Source organism: Schistocerca nitens, chromosome 8 (assembly GCF_023898315.1).
Source record: "Schistocerca nitens isolate TAMUIC-IGC-003100 chromosome 8, iqSchNite1.1, whole genome shotgun sequence".
Lineage (NCBI taxonomy): Eukaryota > Metazoa > Arthropoda > Insecta > Orthoptera > Acrididae > Schistocerca > Schistocerca nitens.
In genome coordinates, this window is record NC_064621.1 from 235713596 (window position 1) to 235736909 (window position 23314).

Here is a 23314-nt window from a genome sequence, read left to right on the forward strand (position 1 = left end):
ACCATTACAGAGCCTCCACCAGCTTGAACAGTTCCCTGCTGATTTGCAGGGTCCGTGGATTCATGTTGTTGTCTCCATATAAATACACATCCATCCGCTCGATATTATTTGAAACGGTCCGACCAGGCAACATGTTTCCAGTCATTAGCAGTCAGTGTTGATGGGCCTATGTGAGGCGTAAAGCTTTGCATCATGCGGTCATCAGTGGTACATGAGTGGGCTTACAGCTCTGAAAGCCCATATTGATGATGTTTCACGGAATGGTTCACGCGCTGACACTCGTTGCTGGCCCAGCATTGAAATCTGCAGCAATTTGTGAAAGGGTTGCACCTCTGTCGCATGGAATGATTCTCTTCAGTTGTCATTAGTCCCGTTCTTGCAGGATCTTTCTCTGGCCACAGCGATGTTGAATATTTGATGTTTTACCAGATTCCTGATATTGACGGTACACTCGTGGAATGATCGTTCAAGAAAATCCCCACTTCATCGCTACCTTGGAGAAGCTGTGTTCCATAGCTCGTGTGCTGACTATAACACCATGTTCAAACTCGTTTAAATCTTGATAGCCTGCCCATTTTAATAGCAGTAACTGATCTAACAACTGAGCCATACACTTATTGTCTTGTGTAGGTGCTACCGACTGCAGTGCCGTATTCTGCCTGTTTACATGTCTCTGTATTTGAATATGCATGCCTATACCAGTTTCCTTGGCACTTCGGGGTGTCTATCCAGTACATAATCAACTATTCTTTTAAACTTGAGCCATAGTTCCTCTACATGCTCCTGCCCTGCGATGAAAGTTTCAAGTTCCTCATTGAGATTGATTCCCAGATAGATGCCGTGTTTCTTGACTTCCACAAGGCGTTCGATACAGTTCCCCACAGTAGTTTAATGAACAAAGTAAGAGCATATGGACTATCAGACCAATTGTGTGATTGGATTGAAGAGTTCCTAGATAACATAACGCAGCATGTCATTCTCAATGGAGAGAAGTCTTCTGAAGTAAGAGTGATTTCAGGTGTGCCCCAGGGGAGTGTCGTAGGACCGTTGCTATTCGCAGTATACATAAATGACCTTGTGGATAACATCGGAAGTTCACTGAGGCTTTTTGCGGATGATGCTGTAGTATATCAAGAGGTTGTAACAAAGGAAAATTGTACTGAAATGCAGGAGGATCTGCAACGAATTGACGCATGGTGCATGGAATGGCAATTGAATCTCAATGTAGACAAGTGTAATGTGCTGCAAATACATAGAAAGAAAGATCCTGTATCATTTAGCTACAATATAGCAGGTCAGCAACTGGAAGCAGTTAATTCCATAAATTATCTGGGAGTAGGCTTTAGGAGTGATTTAAAATGGAATGATCATATAAAGTTGATCGTCAGTAAAGCAGATGCCAGACTGAGATTAATTGGAAGAATCCTAAGGAACTGCAATCTGAAAACAAAGGAAGTAGGTTACAGTACACTTGTTCACCCACTGCTTGAATATTGCTCACCAGTGTGGGATCCGTACTCGATAGGGTTGATAGAAGAAATAGAGAAGATCCAACGGAGAGCAGTGCGCTACGTTACAGGATCATTTAGTAATCGCAAAAGCGTTACGGAGATGATAGATAAACTCCAGTGAAAGACTCTGCAGGAGACACGCTCAGTAGCTCGGTACGGGCTTTTGTTGAAGTTTCGAGAACATACCTTCACTGAGGAGTCAAGCAGTATATTGCTCCCTCCTACGTATATCTTGCGAAGAGACCATGAGGATAAAATCAGAGAGATTAGAGCCCATACAGAGGCATACCAACAATCTTTCTTTCCACGAACAATACGAGACTGGAATAGGAGGGAGAACTGATAGAGGTACTCAAAGTACCCGCCGCCACACGCTGTCAGGTGGCTTGTGGAGTATGGATGTAGATGTATAGATATGACACTACTGATTTCTTAACTAGTTTACTAAACATATCTCTTTCTTTCTGCTTGGTTTAGTTTTCCTTTGTACTTGGGTAATCATTGTTACCAAAACTGCATCATGGTCACTTATACTAATTTCGATGTGGACATCCTCAGAGAGGCCAGATCTATTTGTTACCATTAGATCAAATATGTTTCGAACATGAGTGCGGTTTCTATCTGATCTTGGTAGGTTTTGGGAAAGGCATTTAGTAATTTTTCGCAGGATGTCTTACCACATCTGCCATTAACAAAACAGTAATTTTCCTAGTTAATTGTGGGATGATTAAACTCTTTACCAATGAGTACAGTATAACTGGGGAGCTTGTGTACAAGTGAACTGAGCTTAACTCTAAAGTCTTTAGTTACTTCAGGAGAGGAGTCTGGTGGGTGATAGAAGGATCCAGTTATCATTTGATGCCCTCCCCTGATAGTGAGTCTTGCCCAAACAATCTCAAATGCAGCTTCAATTTCTATCTTGGTGGGTTCTGCACAGTTTGACTTAAGTTCAAAAACAGTCTAGTGTCAATTGGTGTAATAAGAAAAAAAAGAAAAGAAAAACTCAGCAAATTTGACTCAGGAAACTCAAAACTAGTATATAACATCGTAACAGGGGACAAAATGTGGATATAATTATACCAGCAGTAAACTAACAGTAACTGTCAGTTGTTTGGTTGTTACATTATGAACCAAACCAGTAAAAACAGTTAGTTCATTAAGCACATCCAGAAAAATGATCTCTGGTTTCTTTGGTTACTCTGTATATGTCATGGCCATTACCTTACTGGATCAAATAACAGTTATGCAGAATAACAACAAAAACAATCAACTGTTGACAAAATTATTTAATTGAATAGATAAAAAATTATTTATATCTAAAAACAAAGATGATGTGAATTACCAAATGAAAGTGCTGGCAGGTCGACAGACACACAAACATACACACAAAATTCTAGCTTTCACAACCAACGGTTGCTTCGTCAGGAAAGAGGGAAGGAGAGGGAAAGATGAAAGGATGTGGGTTTTAAGGGAGAGGGTAAGGAGTCATTCCAATCCCGGGAGCAGAAAGACTTACCTTGGGGGAAAAAAGGACAGGTATACACGCGCGCGCGCGCACACACACATATCCATCCGCACATACACAGACACAAGCAGACATTTCTGCTGGTGTCTGTGTATGTGCGGATGGATATGTGTGTGATGGATATGTGGTAGTCACGTCGATGTAGGCGGCCAAACAGTGTTTACATAATAGCTGGTCTATGACATGTCATTTCGCAAGTGGCTCTCCCTTTGATGGGGCTGTTATAGGGGATGGTAGGAGGGTGCATAGGGCAAGTCTTGCAGCGGGGATGGTCGCAGGGATAGGAGCCATAGGGTAGGAAGATGGGTGCAGAAGGAGCATAGGGTCTGGCAAGAATATTGCAGAGATTAGGAGGGCTACTGAAAGCTATTCTAGGTGTGATGGACAAACTTTCAGACAGACAGGATCTCATTTTAGGGCATGATTTTAGGAAGCCATGGCCCTATCAAAGTTGCTGATTAAGACATTCCATACCTGAATAATACTGAGTCATCAATGGTGTGCTCCGAAGCTGTTTTGTGGAGAGATCAGCAGTACCAGGATTGCATGTTATGATCCAGGAAATCTGCTTTTTAATTAGGCTGGTAGGATAATTACGTGCAGTGAAGGCTGAAGTGAGAATGGTGGTGTATTGCTGTAAAGAGTCTTCATCCAAACAAATAAGATTGCCTTTGATGCCAAGGCTGTATGGGAGGGAATGTTTGAGATGGAAAGGGTGACGACTGTCAAAAAGTAAGTACTGTTGTTTGTTGGTAGGTTTAATGTGGACGGAAGTGTGTAGCTGGCCTTGTGTGAGGACGAGATCCACATCAATGAAATTGGCAAGGGATTTGGAATAGGACCATGTGAAATTTAATTAGGAGGAGTTATTCAGAGATTCCAAGAATTTTAGTAGGTCAGCCTCACTCTGAGTCCATGTGGCAAAGATGTCATCAGTGTATCTAAACCAAACCAGGGGCTGAAGACTTATGGCTCCCAGGAAAGTCCCTTCCAAGCGAACCATGAAAACTTTGGCATAGGAAGGAGTCATCCTGGTTCCCGTGGCTATACCCCTGATCTGTTTGTATGTCTGCCCCTCAAAGGTGAAGTAGTTGCTGATTAGTATAATGTTGATTAATGTGAGTAGGAAGGATGTCATAGGTTTGGAATCAGGTGGGCACTGACTGAGGAAATTTTCAGCAACAGACAGACCATGTACGTTGTGGATGTTGGTTTAGAGGGAGGTAGCATTAATGGTGACAAGCAAGGTGTGTGGTGGGAGTGGGACTGGCATGGATTTCAGACGATTTAGGAAATGGTTGGTATCTTTCATGTAGGAGGGGAGTCTTTGTACTATGGGTTGTAGGTGTTGATCAACTAAGGAAGATATAAGTTTAGTGGGTGCTTTGAAGCCAGCAATTATAGGACGGCCAGGATGATTTGGTTTGTGGATTTTAGAAAAAAGGTAAAAGGTGGGGGTGCGTGGTTTGAGTGGGATGAGAAGTTCTATGGATTAAGGTGTTAGCCCTTGTGAGGGGCCTGAGGTTTTAAGGAGGGACTGCAGGTCAGTTTAAATCACAGGGATGGGATCTCGATGGCAGACACTGTTATGTAGAGGTGTCAGACAGCTGGTGTAGACCTTCACGAACATCCTCATTTCGGTCAAGTACTACATTGGTAGATCCTTTGTCTGCTGGGAGGATAATGATGGAGTCATCAGCTATTAGGGATCACAGTGCCTGGAGTTTTGCAGAGGACAGGTTAGGGTAATGTCGTAGGGATCTGAGGAAGGGTTGTGAGGCAATGCTGGAGGAATTCTTGGAAGGCTTGTAAGGGATGATTTTGAGGTAGTGGTGGTGGATCAAGTTGGGATCATGGTCTGAACTGTTCAAGGCAGGATTCAGTGTCAGGTTTGCTGTTGGAAAAGTTTTGGGATTGGGTTGAAAAGTGTTATTTCCAATGGATATTACATGTGAAGGAAAGGAAACCAGATTGAAGTTGGCTTGGCAGATGGTACCATTGAAGGAAACATAAGGGCAGATAACTGCAGGATTTTGTAGAGGGAGAGAAGTCTGGTAGAGTGGAAATTTGTTGATGAGGCATATAGGCCACAGATTTAGCCAGGTAAGAGCAAGAGATTGCTGTATTTGAAACTGTAAAAGAGCCTGGCGGAGGGTAGGATTGCATCCAGAAACAGGTACTTTCAATGTTAGGCCATTGGGAGTAACTCCAAGGGACAAATAGGTTTCAAGAAACAGAATGTGGGACCTTCGTTTTGATAGTACAAAAGTATGTTCCCTAAAAGAATGGTTGTAATATGTGATAGTATTCATCATGGAAAGAGAGGATGGTTTGTAGCATTAGAAATGGTCGGAGTGGGAAAAAAAAGAGAAGCATAGGGTGGAAAAGATAGCTAAGTGGCAGAAAAGCAAGGAAAAAAAATTCGAAAAATCAGAAAAATTCGTATGAAAATCATGAGAACAGATAATGGTTAGCAAGAGGTAATGAGTGGGTGAGAATTTCTTGCCAGAAAAGTGGCCCTTATGATATGAAAAAAATGATTGAGAAAGAAAAATATCAATAGGGGAAGTCATGAAATGAGACAAAACTTTATAAACTGAGCATACAGAAAGAGTAAACCACAAGAAGAAATGTAAACAACTTTGCTTGGTAAACAAAGTAATGTAGGAGATGGTAGTGAAATTCGATCTGTGCAATTTGGGAAAAAAAAACACACAAAAATGTGAAAGAATTATGTATAAACACGGTAAGTGGAGGGTGGGAAAGAAAATAGCTGTCAAATTTGCAAATAAATCAGTGAAAGACGATCAAGAGAAGCCCTTGCAATGTAGTGCACTGTAAACAAATTGTTACACGCAGATTCATAAATAACAATGGACTCATCTATTTGCATGGAAATCAGTACTAGAAAATATTTAGGCACAAAGTGTTGATTAATCTGGGTGGTAAGATAAACAAAAGAATGGACTAGCACATGAGGTAGAAAACAGATGACAGTTTGAACAAGATAAGACGACAACAAAGACTGACAAGAGGGTTACATAAGAAGGAATGATGAGCACATGTCCTAATATAACAATGAAAATAATCAATTTCTCACTGTTACTCTGGTCTTGAATGTATTAATCAGCTACTTCGACAAGGCCATGCCTTCCTAACATCATGCCCTGAAATAAGGTCAATTCTGTCTGAGATTTTACCCAGCACACACAGAGTAGCTATTTTTCATCTTCCTAGTATCCTAGCCAGACCCCATGCTCCTTCTACACTCATCTCTCTACCCTATGGCTCCTACCCCTGTGATTGACCCTGCTGCAAGACTTGCCCTATGCATCCTCCTATACCAGCCCTTCAACTGGCAAAACATATACTATCAAAAGGAGAGCCACCTGTGAAATGACTGTCGTATACCAGCTGTTATGTAAACACTGTTTGGTCTTTTATATCAGCATGGCTACCACCATGTTATCAATCTGGATGAATGGGCATAGGCAGAGGGCATATTCCAGCAACACACAATATCCTGTTGCAGAGCACACTCTACAACATGACAGTTATGACCTCAGTGCCTATTTCACCACATGCACTATCTGGATTCTTCCCCCAGACACCAGTTTCTCAGAACTTCGTAGGTGGGAGCTAGTGCTACACACTTCCTTGGTTCTTGCCACCCACCTGGCCTTAATTTACGTTAATTTCTTCCGACTCAGCATTTCTTCACCGTAACTACTCTTTGTTTCACTCCGTTGTAGTTTTCTACATCTTCCATTGCCTTTCCCGACTATTTTTCACGGTGCCCCATCCCACCTCTGTTATGTACAATGCACCCGCTTTTCACTCATATTATTAACTCACACATGATGTTTAAGCAGTAATCTCTGTCAGTGTACTACCCTGTCTTCCATCTTTAAGCTCTCAGGTTTTCAGATCTTGTTCGATGCAGTCCCCAACAATCAGTCTTTCTTTCTCATCGTGTACGGTAAGTCTCCCTTGACCCCCAGTTCTGGGTGATTTTCCCAGAATCTAACCTGTTTCCTAGACCTCTCCAGTCCTTTTCCTTCACCCTTCTTCCTAAAGAAAGAGCCACAGGCTCCGAAAGCTTGCCAGTTAAAACTGTCTTTTGTATGTTCTGCCACTGCTTGGTTAGTAGATTTTTTATCTATCCAATTAAATAATTTTGTCAGTAATTGATTGTTTTCATTGATATATTAGTCCAAGTTGGCCATCAATTCCGTTTCAGAATCCCAACATTAGAGAAGAAAATCTGTTTTTAGAATTGGTTGGAACAGTTGAAAAACTTTATTAATTTTAAAAATGAAAATTTTGAGAAATGGTAAAATGATTTGTATGGAAAAGATGTTTCCCATTCTTTGTTTCAATAAAACTCATAAGGAATCCCTCATTTCAAAAGCTCTTTGGAATATGAATGACTGTTTGTTCTTTGTTGGTTTCCAGCCATTTGTCATGCTTTGTGTCACTTCTGATTAAATATTTAATGACTTCTTCACCTCCTGCATTTATACCCTTTGTTTCTTGTTCCTCAACTTTTAATTTTTTTAATGTAAAATTCCAAAAGCTTATGATTCACCCCAGTTCTTAGTTTTCTGTGTCTGTCGGTCTTGCTAAAATAACTCCTATCTCAACAGGTGCCTGTCACAAAGATTATTAGAGTTTTTATCATAAGTGTATCCCTAAATATTCAAAAAAATTGTAACAAACTTTCTACCTCATAACAGAAATAGTGGTCTTCATTTGTAATACAATAAATTAGTGTAAATGTTTATCAAGCAATTTGTTTACATAGCACCCTTAATATTGTGCCATGTGTTATTTAACTGAATGTAACTGTGAGTAACTTTAATTCACATCCACATACATACTCCAGAAACTACTTTGAACTGCATGCCACAAGGTACTTAGAATGGCATTACATGTTAACAGTTTCGTCCCAGTCTAGTCACCTTTGGAATGCGATAGGATGACTGCTTAAATGCCATCATGCATGTTGTAATTTGTTGAATGTTGTCTTCATGATCCCTATTGGAGTAATACATAGGATGCTGAAGAATATCTCTAGAATCCTCACTCTACTAGTTTTTGGAAGCTGAGATTCTGGCCATGCAACAGAGTACCAAAAGTGCAATAGCACTGAAAATGCATTTTTTGTGTCATTTTCCATTTTCACTCTTCAATTTTAAATAAAAATAAGGTTGTTATGAATACTAAATTTTGAATATTTTTCCAGGTAAAATGTTTGTACACAAACTATCAACACTAATATTATCAGCAGAGTCTTTGCTATGCACTGAACTATAAAGTTTTGAAAATACAGCTCGGATAAGAATTTAGAGATTCTGAATTTACATATATACAGGAAAAGTATTTATTTTAGAGGTGGGATTGTAGCAGATTAAAGCAGTTGGAGATATTCCACCTTGCCTAATTTCGTCAGCACTGAAGTTCAGTCCTTTTCTGAGGTTGTTGAATTTGTTTGTCCTCCATCCATGTTGACTACACTTATTCACTGTAACTAATTTTTAATACATTTGTAGTTGGTATTGTTATACAGGATGCAATGTTCTAGAATTTAAAAACTCAAAATTAGGCACATTTTCTATTCCTTTAGGTCTGGTGATTTTGCATAATATGGGAGTACAAATGTTTTTTAATGATCCATTGGAAAAATTCAATGAGAGGGACTAAAATTAGTAGTAGCAGCATCAGCATGTAAAACACACTTTGCCTTACTTCGTGTGGTGGGTCACCAACTATATTTTCTTCTTGTTTTATTTTGTTTTAGGTAGAGCAGATAGTCATGCCTTACTTGACAATACTATCTGAATTCCGTGACAATGTAAGGTCATTAGCACGACAGTTAAAAGCATCATCAATTTTGTCAGAATGTGATAGGCTGAGAGATGAAATTTTACCTGATGTTGGAGTGCGCATTGAAGATTTAGAAGGTGAGTGTGTTGCCATGCTAAGTTCCCTTAAGAAACATTAGATGCTACAATTTTCTTTTCCATTACGTATTTCCTGCCCACATGTTTTCCATAGTTCCAGTATTTAATATTACGGCAGTGCAACTAGAGAAGGCAGATGACTAAAGAGGGAAGAAATGGTGCCCCCCCCCCCCCCCCCCCACACACACACACACATTAAAAACTGACTGGTATGACTATAAATTTAAAATAAACATCTCTGCTCTACAGGTATACAGTTACTCTATAGCTGTGAAGATGTATTCACCCCAAAATCAGCAATGGTCTCTTGTTTAAGTGCCTATCAAAACTCAGTACGTGACCTATTTGAGATGCTGTATATGGGAATTTTACCACTTGAACAATCTTTCATATTGTGTGCACTCAAATTTAAAAGTTATAATATGTACTGGCATTAAAATAAATCTATATGATACGCTTTTGGTAGTTCATGCAGCTGTTACACACGCACTCAAATTTTTGGTTAGCTGTGCAAATTGAATTTCACAGACAGATTTCATCAAAGATCCCGGTTTGTTTAGTGGGAGGTCACCATCTTCACTCTTGCATTTGTGTAATAGGGTATTTGACTGTTTCCTGGAAATTGTCTTACATAATTAGTTATTTCAAACATGCCTTTTTCCCTCTTGACTTTCAGTTTTTTTTTTTTTTTTTTAAAATGAAAACAGAAGTGAAATTCAAATAGTTTGAAGGCCCGCTAAAATGGTCCATTTGAGTCATGTAATGCCTGTGACATCACTAGCTAGCTCACTGCTCCTGGTACCGTAATGCTAATGCATAGTGATATTCTTGTTTTCGAATTTACGTTTCAGAAAATGGGTTACAAATGGTGTGTAGTACCATACTGTACATTAATAAAAATTCCTGAAAAGTTGTTTTTGAATGAATGTTCCAGGGAATGAGAAGGTGCATAAAATGTGGTTGCACTGCACTGGCAAATTGCCACCACATCGATACTCAAGTTCACCAACTTAATTATTGCAGCACTGTGGAGTTAATATTAACTTACCTCTGAGATACGCTCCCCCACTGTTACAACAAAGTGTCATTCAACGAAATTAAACTTCTAGTGAAAATTGTTGTTTTTCCCAACTACATCTCAATTATTTGGTAATAGCTTGCTGGTTTGATTGTAGCCCAAAAGAACATTTTAATTAATTTGTGCAAAGACTCAACAGTCATCTTGTATGAAAACCAAATCACAATTACAAAACTTCACCACATCGGTCAGAAACAGAATATCATTTGTTTGCCTTACTGTTTTACGTGCACTTACATTTGCAATTGCTGTGACCACACACTTTTTACTTTATTAGAAACAATTTTTTTTTTATTTTCATACTCTCCAGCTAAGGTCCTTATTGTTTAAACTTTCACAGTTTCATCATCTTACATAAAGATGAAGTAAGTCTGCTTCGGACACTAACGTTAATTTGCACCCACAAACATTACAAATCGTACGTTCAAATAACTTATGGGTTTACTGCAGGGTGACGTCGTCGACCACTGCCAATATTTTGACAGGAGCACACCCTGCCATTCTCAAGGCACAACTGCAAGGAGGAAGCAATGTGCAAGGGAATTTAATACCTCGGTTCACAGAGGAGAAACAAGGAAGATACCAAACGCAGAACAAGTAACCCAGAGTCAACACACAACCACAGATAGTGACTATTAAACAACAGGTGAGGTAGCACTAATTCTGTCCCTCTGTTTTTTGATGAGAGACAGAGCCGGATTCCAAGCAGCATTTAAACAAAATCCACCATCTCTGTTTATAAGGTTGCTTGAGAGTTTGATTTCAACAGCTTCCTTAATAACACTATCCCAATAGCTGGATGTGCAAGCCAGAATCTCCGTGTTCTTGTATTCCATAGGATGACCGGTGTCAAGGCAATGTTCTGCAATAGCAGATTTGCTCGACTGTTGTAAGTGTGTGTGACACTTATGTTCAATACACCGGTCTTCCACAGTCCTGATCGTCTGACCAATATATGACATGTAACAACTGCAAGGAATACGATAGACACCAGACTTACGCAAACCAAGATCATCTTTACGGTCGCCAACAGGGCCTTAATCTTAGAAGGTGGTTGAAAAACACATTTCACATCATATTTCCACAAAATACAGCCAATCCTGTGTAAGGCAAAAGGGCCATAGACTTAGGTGTCACTTCGTTGCTGTCGTCACTCACCTGTTGCACAGAAGGCTGATAGCGCAACGCACGTTTGATCTGCCTCTCACTATAACCATTCTGACAAAAGGTGACTTAGAGATGTGATAGCTCAGCTGCCAAACTTTCAGGGTTTGAGATAACGTGGGCCCTGTGAACCAAGGTACGAAGTACTCCTTCACGCTGAGCTGGAGGCATCCATTCTTTTCCACCTCCATAGTGAACTGAATATTCATGTGGATTGAATTCAGTTGTTCGAAAAACTGGTTTAAATTCTCACTACCATGAGGCCAAACAACAAAAGTTTACATATCTGAAAAAACACGCAGGCTTCATGGTCACTGACTTCAATGCACATTCCTCAAAGTCCTCCATAAACAAATTGGCCACAATAGGTGACAACGGGCTTCCCATTGCAACTCCGTCAGTCTGTTCGTAGTACTGACCATTGAATAAAAAGTAAGTGGAAGTCGGCACATGTTGAAACAAACTTGTTAACTCGACACCAAACTTAACCTCAACTAGCTGCAACGAATCAGAGAGAGGAATGCGAGTGAAAAGAGAAACCACATCAAAACTGACTAAAATATCAGTGTCATTCAAGCGCAATCCCTGCAATCGACATAAGAAATCTGCAGAGTTCTTAATGTGGTGTTCACACCTACCTACTAGTGGGCTCGACAAACTAGCAATATGTTTAGCTACACGATATGTTGGAGTGCCAACATTAGAAACAATAGGCCTCAATGGGACAGCCTCTTTATGGACCTTAGGGAGGCCATATAATCTAGGTGGTACAGCACAGTAAGAATTAAGACTCTTGATAGTCTCTTGTGACAAAGAACTTTTCTTCAGGAGGTTATTAGTCTTTCTCTCAACACTCTCAGTAGGGTCAGCTCCGATTTTGCGATAACCGAATCAGAAAGTAGACACTGCATCTTTTGAATGTAATCATGCTTGTTCAACAGTTTTGTTGATTCCTGTAGTAGTTGGTGTTAGAGCTGCACCCTCTAACTAAAGGCTCACCTTCAGAGGATGTCATGTTTCCAAGTAGAGAAGGAATTAGCATATTTCATCAAAATATTAGAGGTATTAGAGATATAGATCGGAGCACACCCCCCCCCCCCCCCACCCCACCGATGAACCATGGACCTTGCCGTTGGTGGGGAGGCTTGCGTGCCTCAACGATACAGATGGTCGTACCGTAGGTGCAACCACAACGGAGGAGTATCTGTTGAGTTGAGAGGCCAGACAAACATGTGGTTCCTGAAGAGGGGGCAGCAGCCTTTTCAGTAGTTGCAGGGGCAACAGTCTGGATGATTGACTGATGTGGCCTTGTAACATTAACCAAAACGGCCTTGCTGTGCTGGTACTGCCAACGGCTGAAAGCAAGGGGAAACTACAGCCGTAATTTTTCCCGAGGGCATGCAGCTTCACTGTATGATTAAATGATGATGGCGTCCTCTTTGGTAAAATTTTCCGGAGGTAAAATAGTCCCCCATTCGGATCTCCGGGCGGGGACTACTCAGGAGGATGTCATCATCAGGAGAAAGAAAACTGGTGTTCTACAGATCGGAGCGTGGAATGTCAGATCCCTTAATCGGGCAGGTAGGTTAGAAAATTTAAAAAGGGAAATGGATAGGTTAAAGGTAGATATAGTGGGAATTAGTGAAGTTCGGTGGCAGGAGGAACAAGACATTTGGTCAGGTGATTACAGGGTTATAAATACAAAATCAAATAGGGGTAATGCAGGAGTAGGTTTAATAATGAATAAAAAAATAGGAGTGTGGGTTAGCTACTACAAACAGCATAGTGAACGCATTATTGTGGCCAAGACAGACACAAAGTCCATGCCTACTACAGTAGTACAAGTTTATATGCCAACTAGCTTTGCAGATGATGAAGAAAGAGATGAAATGTATGACGAGATAAAAGAAATTATTCAGGTAGTGAAGGGAGACGAAAATTTAATAGTCATGGGTGACTGGAATTCGTCAGTAGGAAAAGGGAGAGAAGGAAACATAGTAGGTGAATATGGATTGGGGGGAAGAAATGAAAGAGGAAGCCGCCTTGTAGAATTTTGCACAGAGCATAACTTAATCATAGCTAACACTTGGTTCAAGAATCATAAAAGAAGGTTGTATACCTGGAAGAATCCTGGAGATACTAAAAGGTATCAGATAGATTATATAATGGTAAGACAGAGATTTAGGAACCAGGTTTTAAATTGTAAGACATTTCCTGGGGCAGGTGTGGATTCTGACCACAATCTATTGGTTATGAACTGCAGATTGAAACTGAAGAAACTGCAAAAAGGTGGGAATTTAAGGAGATGGGACCTGGATAAACTGAAAGAAGCAGAGGTTGTAGAGAGTTTCAGGGAGAGCATAAGGGAACAATTGACAGGAATGGGGGAAAGAAATACAGTAGAAGAAGAATGGGTAGCTCTGAGAGATGAAGTAATGAAGGCAGCAGACAATCAAGTAGGTAAAAAGACGAGGGCTAATAGAAATCCTTGGGTAACAGAAGAAATATTGAATTTAATTGATGAAAGGAGAAAATATAAAAATGCAGTAAATGAAGTAGGCAAAAAGGAATACAAACGTCTCAAAAATGATATCAACAGCAAGTGCAAAATGGCTAAGCAGGGATGGCTAGAGGACAAATGTAAGGATGTAGAGGCTTGTCTCACTAGGGGTAAGATAGATACTGCTTACAGGAAAATTAAAGAGACCTTTGGAGAGAAGAGAACCACTTTTATGAATATCAAGAGCTCAGATGGCAACCCAGTTCTAAGCAAAGAAGGGAAGGCAGAAAGGTGGAAGGAGTATATAGAGGGTTTATACAAGCGCGATGTACTTGAGGACAATATTATGGAAGTGGAAGAGGATGTAGGTGAAGACGAAATGGGAGATAAGATACTGCGTGAAGAGTTTGACAGAGCACTGAAAGACCTGAGTCGAAACAAGGCCCCGGGAGTAGACAACATTCCATTAGAACTACTGATGGCCTCGGGAGAGCCAGTCATGACAAAACTCTACCATCTGGTGAGCACGATGTATGAGACAGGCGAAATACCCTCGGACTTCAAGAAGAATATAGTAATTCCAATCCCAAGGAAAGCAGGTGTTGACAGATGTGAAAATTACCGAACTATCAGTTTAATAAGTCACAGCTGCAAAATACTAACGCGAATTCTTTACAGACGAATGGAAAAACTGGTAGAAGCGGCAATACTAACCTTACGACTTATCTTAGAAGAAAGATTAAGAAAGGGCAAACCTACGTTTCTAGCATTTGTAGACTTAGAGAAAGCTTTTGACAATGTTAACTGGAATACTCTCTTTCAAATTCTGAAGGTGGCAGGGGTAAAATACAGGGAGCGAAAGGCTATTTACAATTTGTACAGAAACCAGATGGCAGTTATAAGAGTCGAGGGGCATGAAAGGGAAGCAGTGGTTGGGAAAGGAGTGAGACAGGGTTGTAACCTCTCCCCGATGTTATTCAATCTGTATATTGAGCAAGCAGTAAAGGAAACAAAAGAAAAATTCGGAGTAGATATTAAAATTCATGGAGAAGAAGTAAAACCTTTGAGGTTCGCCGATGACATTGTAATTCTGTCAGAGATAGCAAAGGACTTGGAACAGCAGTTGAACGGAATGGACAGTGTCTTGAAAGGAGGATATAAGATGAACATCAACAAAAGCAAAATGAGGATAATGGAATGTAGTCAAATTAAGTCGGGTGATGCAGAGGGAATTAGATTAGGAAATGAGACACTTAAAGTAGTAAAGGAGTTTTGCTATTTAGGGAGTAAAATAACTGATGATGGTCGAAGTAGAGAGGATATAAAATGTAGACTGGCAATGGCAAGGAAAGCGTTTCTCAAGAATAGAAATTTGTTAACATCGAGTATAGATTTAAGTGTCAGGAAGTCGTTTCTGAAAGTATTTGTATGGAGTGTAGCCATGTATGGAAGTGAAACATGGACGATAACTAGTTTGGACAAGAAGAGAATAGAAGCTTTCGAAATGTGGTGCTACAGAAGAATGCTGAAGATAAGGTGGGTAGATCACGTAACTAATGAGGAGGTATTGAATAGGATTGGGGAGAAGAGAAGTTTGTGGCACAACTTGACTAGAAGAAGGGATCGGTTGGTAGGACATGTTTTGAGGCATCAAGGGATCACCAATTTAGCATTGGAGGGCAGCATGGAGGGTAAAAATCATAGAGGGTGACCAAGAGATGAATACAATAAGCAGATTCAGAAGGATGTAGGTTGCAGTAGGTACTGGGAGATGAAGAAGCTTGCACAGGATAGAGTAGCATGGAGAGCTGCATCAAACCAGTCTCAGGACTGAAGACCACAACAACAATCGGAGCACCGCTTAAATAATTTGACAATTACAGAGGCTTCCGGCTACTTGTCAACGAGTTCCTTGTGAGGTGGGGGAGTGGCCACGTTAAAAAAAAAAAAAAAAAAAAAAAAAAAAAATACATTTGAGTCTATAGACATATCACGGCACTGCACTAACAGATATTTGAATGTTGTGCAGGGGCAGTTGAAATTAGTGAAACTAAACTTCTGATTCTTGTTGTTTATAGGTCGCGTAACTCTGAATTCAGAGCATTTCTGCTAAAGCTAGAGGGGGTTCTTGATGCACTTTATAGGAAATACCAGAAATTAGTTGTGTGGTGACTTCAATATTAATTTTGTATATGATGGTGCAAGAAAAAAGGATGTTGGTAGAGCTCCTAAATTCATATGATCTGATGCAGACTGTGTTTTTTCCAACTAGGGTGCAGGGGAGTAGTAGCACAGCCATAGACAATATTTTTATTCGTTCTTCATTACTAGATGGGCATTGTGTTAGTAAAAGGGTGGATGGCCTTTCAGACCATGGTCCACAAATTTTAACACTAAAGGGCTTTTGTACTCAAACAAATGTCACATATAATTACAAGCTATATAGGAAAGTTAATCCAACAGCAATTGAGGGTTTTTTAAGCCTCGTCAAGGAACAAGAGTAGTATTTGTTTATAGTGCCGGTAACATAGATGACAAATATAATGCTTTCCTTGACACATTTCTTATGCTCTTTGAGAGTTTCTTTCCATTAGAACATTTTAAACGGGGTACCAGGAGTAATAGGCAGCCTGGGTGCCTGACTTGAGGGATAAGGATATCATGTAGAACAAAGTGGGAGTTATATCAAAATGTTAGAAGTATTCACAATCAAGCTAAGATATCCCATTACAAACAATAATGTAAGGTGCTTAAAAATATTATTAGGAAGGCAAAGAGTATGTGATATGCAAATAGAATAGCTAATTCACAGGATAAAATTAAAACCGTGTGGTCAGTTGTGAAAGAAGCGTCTGGTCAGCAGCGCAAGGTCAGTGATGTAAAGTCAGTTCGTATTAAAAATATTTCTGTAACTGATAAATCAGATATATGTACAGTACTTAACAATCATTTTCTGAGCATTGCTGGTGAATTAAATAAAAATTTAGTTTGTATAGTGAATCATAACACTCTTAGCAAATGCCTTTCTGAGATTGATGTTTGAAATACTCCTCCGTGATACTGACAAGGACAAGTTTGAGTCGATAATTTCATCACTGAAGACTAAGGACTCTCATGGAATTGATGGAGTGCCTAGCAGAATATTAAAGTACTGTGCTGCATATGTTAGCACTGTATTTAGCCAGATTTGTAATTTTTCCTTTAGGAATGGTCAGTTTCCTGAACGATTAAAGTACTCAGTAGTAAAGCCGCCTTATAAAAAGGGAGAAAGGGATAATGTAACAATTTTAGACCTATCTCTATGCCATCAGTCTTTGCTAAAGTTATTGAAAAGGCTGTGTATGTAAGGATAATTGATCATTTTCTATGACACGTTGCTATCAAATGTACAGTTCGGCTTTAGAAGTCACTTAGCATCTGAAAATGCTATATTCTCTTTTCTCTGTGAGGTACTGGATGCTTAAACAAAAGGTTTCGAACAATAGGCATATTTTTTGATTTAACTAAGGCTTTTGATTGTGCTGATCACAAAATATTGCTCCAGGAGTTGAATCATTACAGAATACGGGGAGTAGCCCACAGTTGGTACACCTCTTACTTTAGCAACAGATAGTAAAAGGTCATTATTCACAGTGTTGAGAATGGCTGTGATGTGGGGTTTGAGTGGGGTATGCTCAAATTGGGGGGGGGGCAGGGATCAGTGTTGGGTCCACTCCTGTTCCTTATTTATATAAATGATATGCCCTTGTGACAAAGCAAGCTAGGATATTTTTTCTTCCCTCTTGTTTTGCCATCAGTGTACTTAAATTTGTTTTTTCACTTTTAACTAATTACCATTAACGTACATGAGAATAATATGCATTTTCATAAAAGAGAAAGGTTGGGCCTCAGTTTTAAAGAATATAGCATCAGATATAATTATGTGCTTAGTTTTAGGTATGTAATTGATTTTCTAATTTATTTTTGAATATTCCTAGTTAGTATATTTTGTTTTAGGGTGAAATCAGTAATTGTTTTGGAACGTACATTCTGTTGTTGACATATAAAAAAAATTTAAATTCTGTACTAATTATGAACACTTGGAAGATGAAATACTAGTAATCTTAAAGTATCTATTTGGCTCTATTCGAAAACATGTTAGCAAAACCAGCCATCCATTAATTCCTTTTGTAATTAACAGTTTTGTCAAAAGTATCGTTTGCTTGATTTAAACAAATAATTCGGTTTAACTCCTGAAGTAGAAGACACTATTAAAAGGACGGAATTTTTCGGTGTATTCAGCTAATTTAATGAGTTAAGTTTTAATTGTAATTTCTGTAAATTTAACTTCGAACTATGTTAGTTTTCAGCACTTATTATTGTGATGATATTAAGGGCCCAAATTTTGGTCATGACACAGTCAGTCCATGGCAGAATTTCAGACGAAAGACCTGTGTTGATTAGAACAACAATAATGCTTCAACTTAACCATGGAATAAATGTTAAACAATTAGGCCATGTATAAAAACAATGAGAGTGTCTGTTCCATACGTACCTGATTATTCTTCAATAACTGTGAACTTTGTGGTTAGGTGTTACTGCTCGTAGATGTTCAACAGGGAACTATTGTAGCAGTATGTGGAGGTTTGCCTGCAAACTATTAATGAGGCTTATTGAAAGTTAAACAATAGTGCACTGGCCATATAACTGTGTATTATTGGGAGGTTGTGAACAATGAAATTAAAGTACTGCGAAACACAACTGTGCACCTGTTGGCTACATTATTTACAGTAGTCAGTGTTGGAATCTACAACCCATTTTTCAGCCCATGTAGCAATCCGGTACATCGACACCGAGGACAGTCCGGAAACGAAGAGATAAACAAATCAGGAGAGAACTGCTACACCCTCTAGTATTACTGGTAACTCTAAAATATTTCTGTTTGCTGATGATACTAGCTTGGTAGTAAAAGATATTGTATGCAGCACTGGCTTGGTTTCAAATAGTGCAGTTCATGACATAAGCTCATTGCTTGTAAAAAAAATAAACTAACTATAAATCACAGTAGGACTCAGATTTTACCGTTTCTAACAAAACCTGACTTTTAATTTCACAGAATGGGCATATGATTAGTAAAACTGAAACACTTCAAATTTCTAGGTGTTCAGGTAGATAGTAAACTGTCGTGGAAAGTCCATGTTCAGAATCTTGTTCAAAGGCTTAATGCTACCATTTTTACTGTTCGAACAATGTCTGAAGTAAGTGATTGTTCGACATGAAAATTAGTCTACTTTGCTTATATTCATTTGCCTATGCCGTATGGTATTATATTTTTGGGTAACTCCTTCCATTCTAAAAGGATAATTTTGCCTGAGAAACGGGCGGTTCGGGCAATAAGTGATGTAAGTTCGTGAACCTCTTGTTGACCCCTGTTAAAGAGTGTGTGTGTGTGTGTGTGTGTGTGTGTGTGTGTGTGTGTGTGTGTCATTTCTTATTAACAATATTAGCCTATTCCCAAGAATAAGCAGCTTTCACTCAGTTAATACTTGGCAGAAATCAAACCTGCATTTGGATCAGACTTCGTTAACTCTTGTGTGTAGTACGCTGCTCCATCCAATTTCAATAAGCTACCACAAGAATTCAGAAATCTTAGCAGTAATCCATGTGCTTTCAAATTGAAAGTGAAAAGTTTCCTCATGAATCACTCCGTGTATATTGTCGAGGAGTTCCTTGAAAAATTAAGCTGATTCTTGTTGTATTATTGATTGTATTTACCTAAACTTATGTCTCGACTTTTTTCAGGTTTATGAACATTTTATTTTTATATATTATTACTTTTATGGTGTTATTTTATATACTGGCACGTCCCATGACCTTGGAGATTTGCTTCTCAATTTGGTCCAGCGGAACTTTACATGTAAATAAAATTTTTAAAAAGCACACTTTTTTGGGTTCTTGGTGGATTAGTCATGGTGACACAGTGGATGCTGATTGTTAGCAAAGAGTGAACATTAATTTTGTCATTAAGCTTGAGAAAAACCCTAGCAAACATGGACAAAGATTAAGCAAGCATATGCAAGCAAGGCACTTTCAAAAAGTTGTGTTCTAGGGTGGCACAAAAGGTGTTTTGGCGGTAAAGATTCAGTGCAAGCTGATGCCAAAGCAAATCACCTATCTACAGCACATACCGATGCAAACGTGGAGCGTGTAAAGCAATTATTGCAAAGAGACCTTCATTTAACTGTGCTTGCAATATCAGAACAACTTAATTTGAATCGTCAAGTGTGTCATAAGATTTCACGCGAAGATTTAGGAAAATGGAAACTTATTGCAAAATTTGTTGCTCACACGCTAACCGATGAGCAGAAAGAGGAAATATGAAGAACTTCTGCTGAACTACTGGGTTGAGCCAGATATGGTCTCACATTTCTGTGAAAGATTATTGATGGGAATGAAAGTTAGTGCTATGAATATGACCCTCACATGTAGTGTCAAAGTGCATAATGGCAAAGTTCTGGTTCACTAGCCTCAAAAAAAAGTCGGTGACAACCTTTGAGAACAAAGTCACTGTTGATCACATTCCTTGGTAGTAAAGGATTAGTTCACTATGAATCTGTTCCTCCAGGTCAAACAGTGAACCAAACTCTTTACACTGAAGTCTCAAAACATTTACAACAAGCAATTCGACATTGTTGCCCTGATTTTTGGCATTCTCAGGACTGGTTCTCGCTGCCTGACTATGCAAGATCCCATACTGCTTTATCTGTTACCAAGTATCTGGCCAGATGTTCTATTGTTGTCATCCCACATCTGCCATATTCGCCCTACCTCTCGCCTTGCGATTTTTTCTTGTTTTCATGAGTGAAAGAGCGACTGAAAGTAAGGCTTCATCAAGGTATCACATACATTCAACAGGATGTGACAAATGAGCTTACAAGCATTACAGTTGAAAATTTCCCTGCTTGCTTCCAAGACCTCTAGAAACATTGGCAGCTGTGTATAGATAGCCAAGGGGACTACTTTGAAGGGTGAAGGGAACTAGGTTCATTTCTCTCTCTCTCTCTCTCTCTCTCTCTCTCTCTCTCTCTCTCTCTCTCTCTCTCTCCTCCCCACCCCGCCCCTGCACTACAACTTTTCTGACAAAGGGAGTAAGACATCTGCCACCTTTTTCTGTGTGTGACATTCACCATGATTAGAAAGGAATACACATCTTACTTTGTGGAAACAGTTAACAATAGTTAAATAATGTAATTAATATACTACAATTCTTACACATAAGAGAAACTGGATGTACTTTTCATTGTAATCAAGATGTGAAAGATTTTACAGTGGGGTTTCTGTCTGTTTAAGGAAGAGCATCTGCTATCAAGCTGGTTGATAGGGAGACACTATTGGCAGAACGCGAGGCCCGACGAAAGCAGGAGGCAGAGAAGGCTGCAGAAAAGGAGCGAAAAAAGGCTGAAATGGCAGCTGTTCAGGCAGCAAAAGACGCTCAGCGCAAAATCCCTCCCTGGGATATGTTCAAGTATGAAACTGATAAATATTCTCAGTTTGATGAAAAGGTAAAATTTCATTAATGCTTTTGTTACTGTTGTCTGATTTCTATTTCATTGTTTGATACAAACATGGCTTCATTTTTCCATACCTGTATGAGGCGTATCCGCTATGGATGTTTTCTTAGGCTTAGATAGGTATTCTGCTGCAATTCTTTCTAGACTTCTACTGTTTAAATTTGCATTACTTGCTGAAGCGTAAATTTGAAGCACTCCCAGTGAAATGCTTTTAAAGATATTGATCTTTGTCAGTCTATTATAGCTGGTGTATGTTGTGAAAATGTGTAGTTATGAACCTTGCTGTTATTTTCAGGGCATTCCTACCCATGATAAAGAAGGGAAAGAGCTAAGCAAAGGTCAGATCAAAAAACTACAGAAGCTTCAACAGGCTCAGGAGAAAAAATACAATGATTATTTATCCTCACTCAAAGAGAATAGTCTTCCAAATGGACTCTGATATTGAAGAAGTAGAAGAAACAGAGATTTGTATTTCTGTTCTGTCATGTGAACTGATATTTATTTAGTGTGTGTTCTTATGGAGTACCTAATTTATTTTTCATGTTTTTAATTTAACTGTGTAAATGTTGTTTGTAATGAAAGAATACAAGAGATAAAGTTATTTGTCTGTTGCTGACTGAGAGGCAAAAGGAAAAGGTCAAACAACTTGCTTGACTGTGTATGTAAAGTCTAATGTGCACATACAAAGCTAGGAATATCTGTCAGGGATGTAAATGTGTCAGTACTGAAATATTAGGAGAAGGAAAGCTTAGGATCTGTTCCTCAATAGTACTACCACTCATACTTAACTTTTTAATTTAAAAAAAAATTAAAAATCAAACATGGATCAATGTTGTGATACTGACAGTTTGACTGTGATTAGTGAGTGTTGTCAAAAAGTTGATGCTGTTTTGTTTGACAAGCTTGAAAATGCTAAATACATGCAGTGTATATGGAAACCAAATTAACAGCAAACCTCTTAATTACTTGCATTGTATTTAATTATATCATTTTTATGTTTAATCACTGCCATAATTTCATTTTTAGACTTTTCCGTTCCTTTTTTCTTATTGTCTCATGTTCTGAACACATAAAGGAAAAAAGTCAGTTTCATTTGTCAGTATTTAAAACCATCTAGTTTTATTAAAAGTGTATGATATTCCTTATAACCCCAGTTTATTGTCATAGATGCAAGTATCATATTTTATGGCACAAAGCCATTGAAAGGTTTTGTTTAACCATGAAACATTATTGATCTCTTTATGCTGTATAGCTCCTGTGGGGCTTGTACTAATGAGTATATTTTTGTCTTACTGAAGGCAACCAAGATTAATAACATTTTTATTTGTAAATAGTTGTATTTTTAAATATTTTGTGATCGTGTTAACTGCCCTGTGGTTGTATGTAAGCCACCCACAGTTCATGAATTTTTGTGGTGATGGTTGCAGTTATCTTTGGGTTATTTTGAATGACTTTAATCTGACATTTTTAACTTGACTGATTACACTGAGAGATTACCATATACGTGTGCCTTTTGAATACATGTAATTACTGAAATAAATGAACTATGTGCATTGGATCATTTCACTTGTACATTAAAACTAAAACTATAGTTTTAACTTTGTCTTTTTCATTTCAAGTGACTAGAAGTCATTCCTTTCAGCTTGACTTGTTCCAGCATTACAATAAATGCATTGTTTTGCATTTGCATATAATTCTCTTACTTTGTAACTCTGGAGAGCTGACATTTAATAATGTACTTCAGTTTGTTCAGAGTACATAATGAATTTCACCAGGTTAGTAATTTGTTTTTGATAACTAGAATAAAAAACACTATGATCAGTAAAAGGTCATGAGTGCCATAAGACCCGTGTTCTGTGTGAATGATGAATTTCCGCTGATTGTAATAAGGGGAAAACTGTGGAATGTAAATAAGTTCTGGCCTCCAGAAAACCATACTTCCTTATAAACCACTGCTGATAAGAAAAATTAGATTCACGAAAAATTAGATTTACATCATTGTTAATGTCAATCAATTCAAAAG

General features: G+C 38.7%; 1 protein-coding gene across 4 annotated transcripts in view; it reads left to right on the forward strand.

Annotated features, from left to right (window-relative positions):
• The window catches only part of LOC126199314 (cysteine--tRNA ligase, cytoplasmic), an 87745-nt gene extending 64901 nt beyond the window's left edge, over positions 1-22844 (forward strand). For all 4 annotated transcript variants that reach the window (XM_049936149.1, XM_049936152.1, XM_049936153.1 and 1 more), the window contains exons 10-12: positions 8837-8999; positions 21071-21282; positions 21587-22844. In XM_049936149.1, the coding sequence (XP_049792106.1) occupies positions 8837-8999; positions 21071-21282; positions 21587-21730 (519 nt within the window). In that variant the 3' untranslated portion in view covers positions 21731-22844. The remainder of the gene's footprint in view (positions 1-8836; positions 9000-21070; positions 21283-21586) is intronic.
• The last annotated feature ends 470 nt before the right edge of the window (positions 22845-23314 follow it).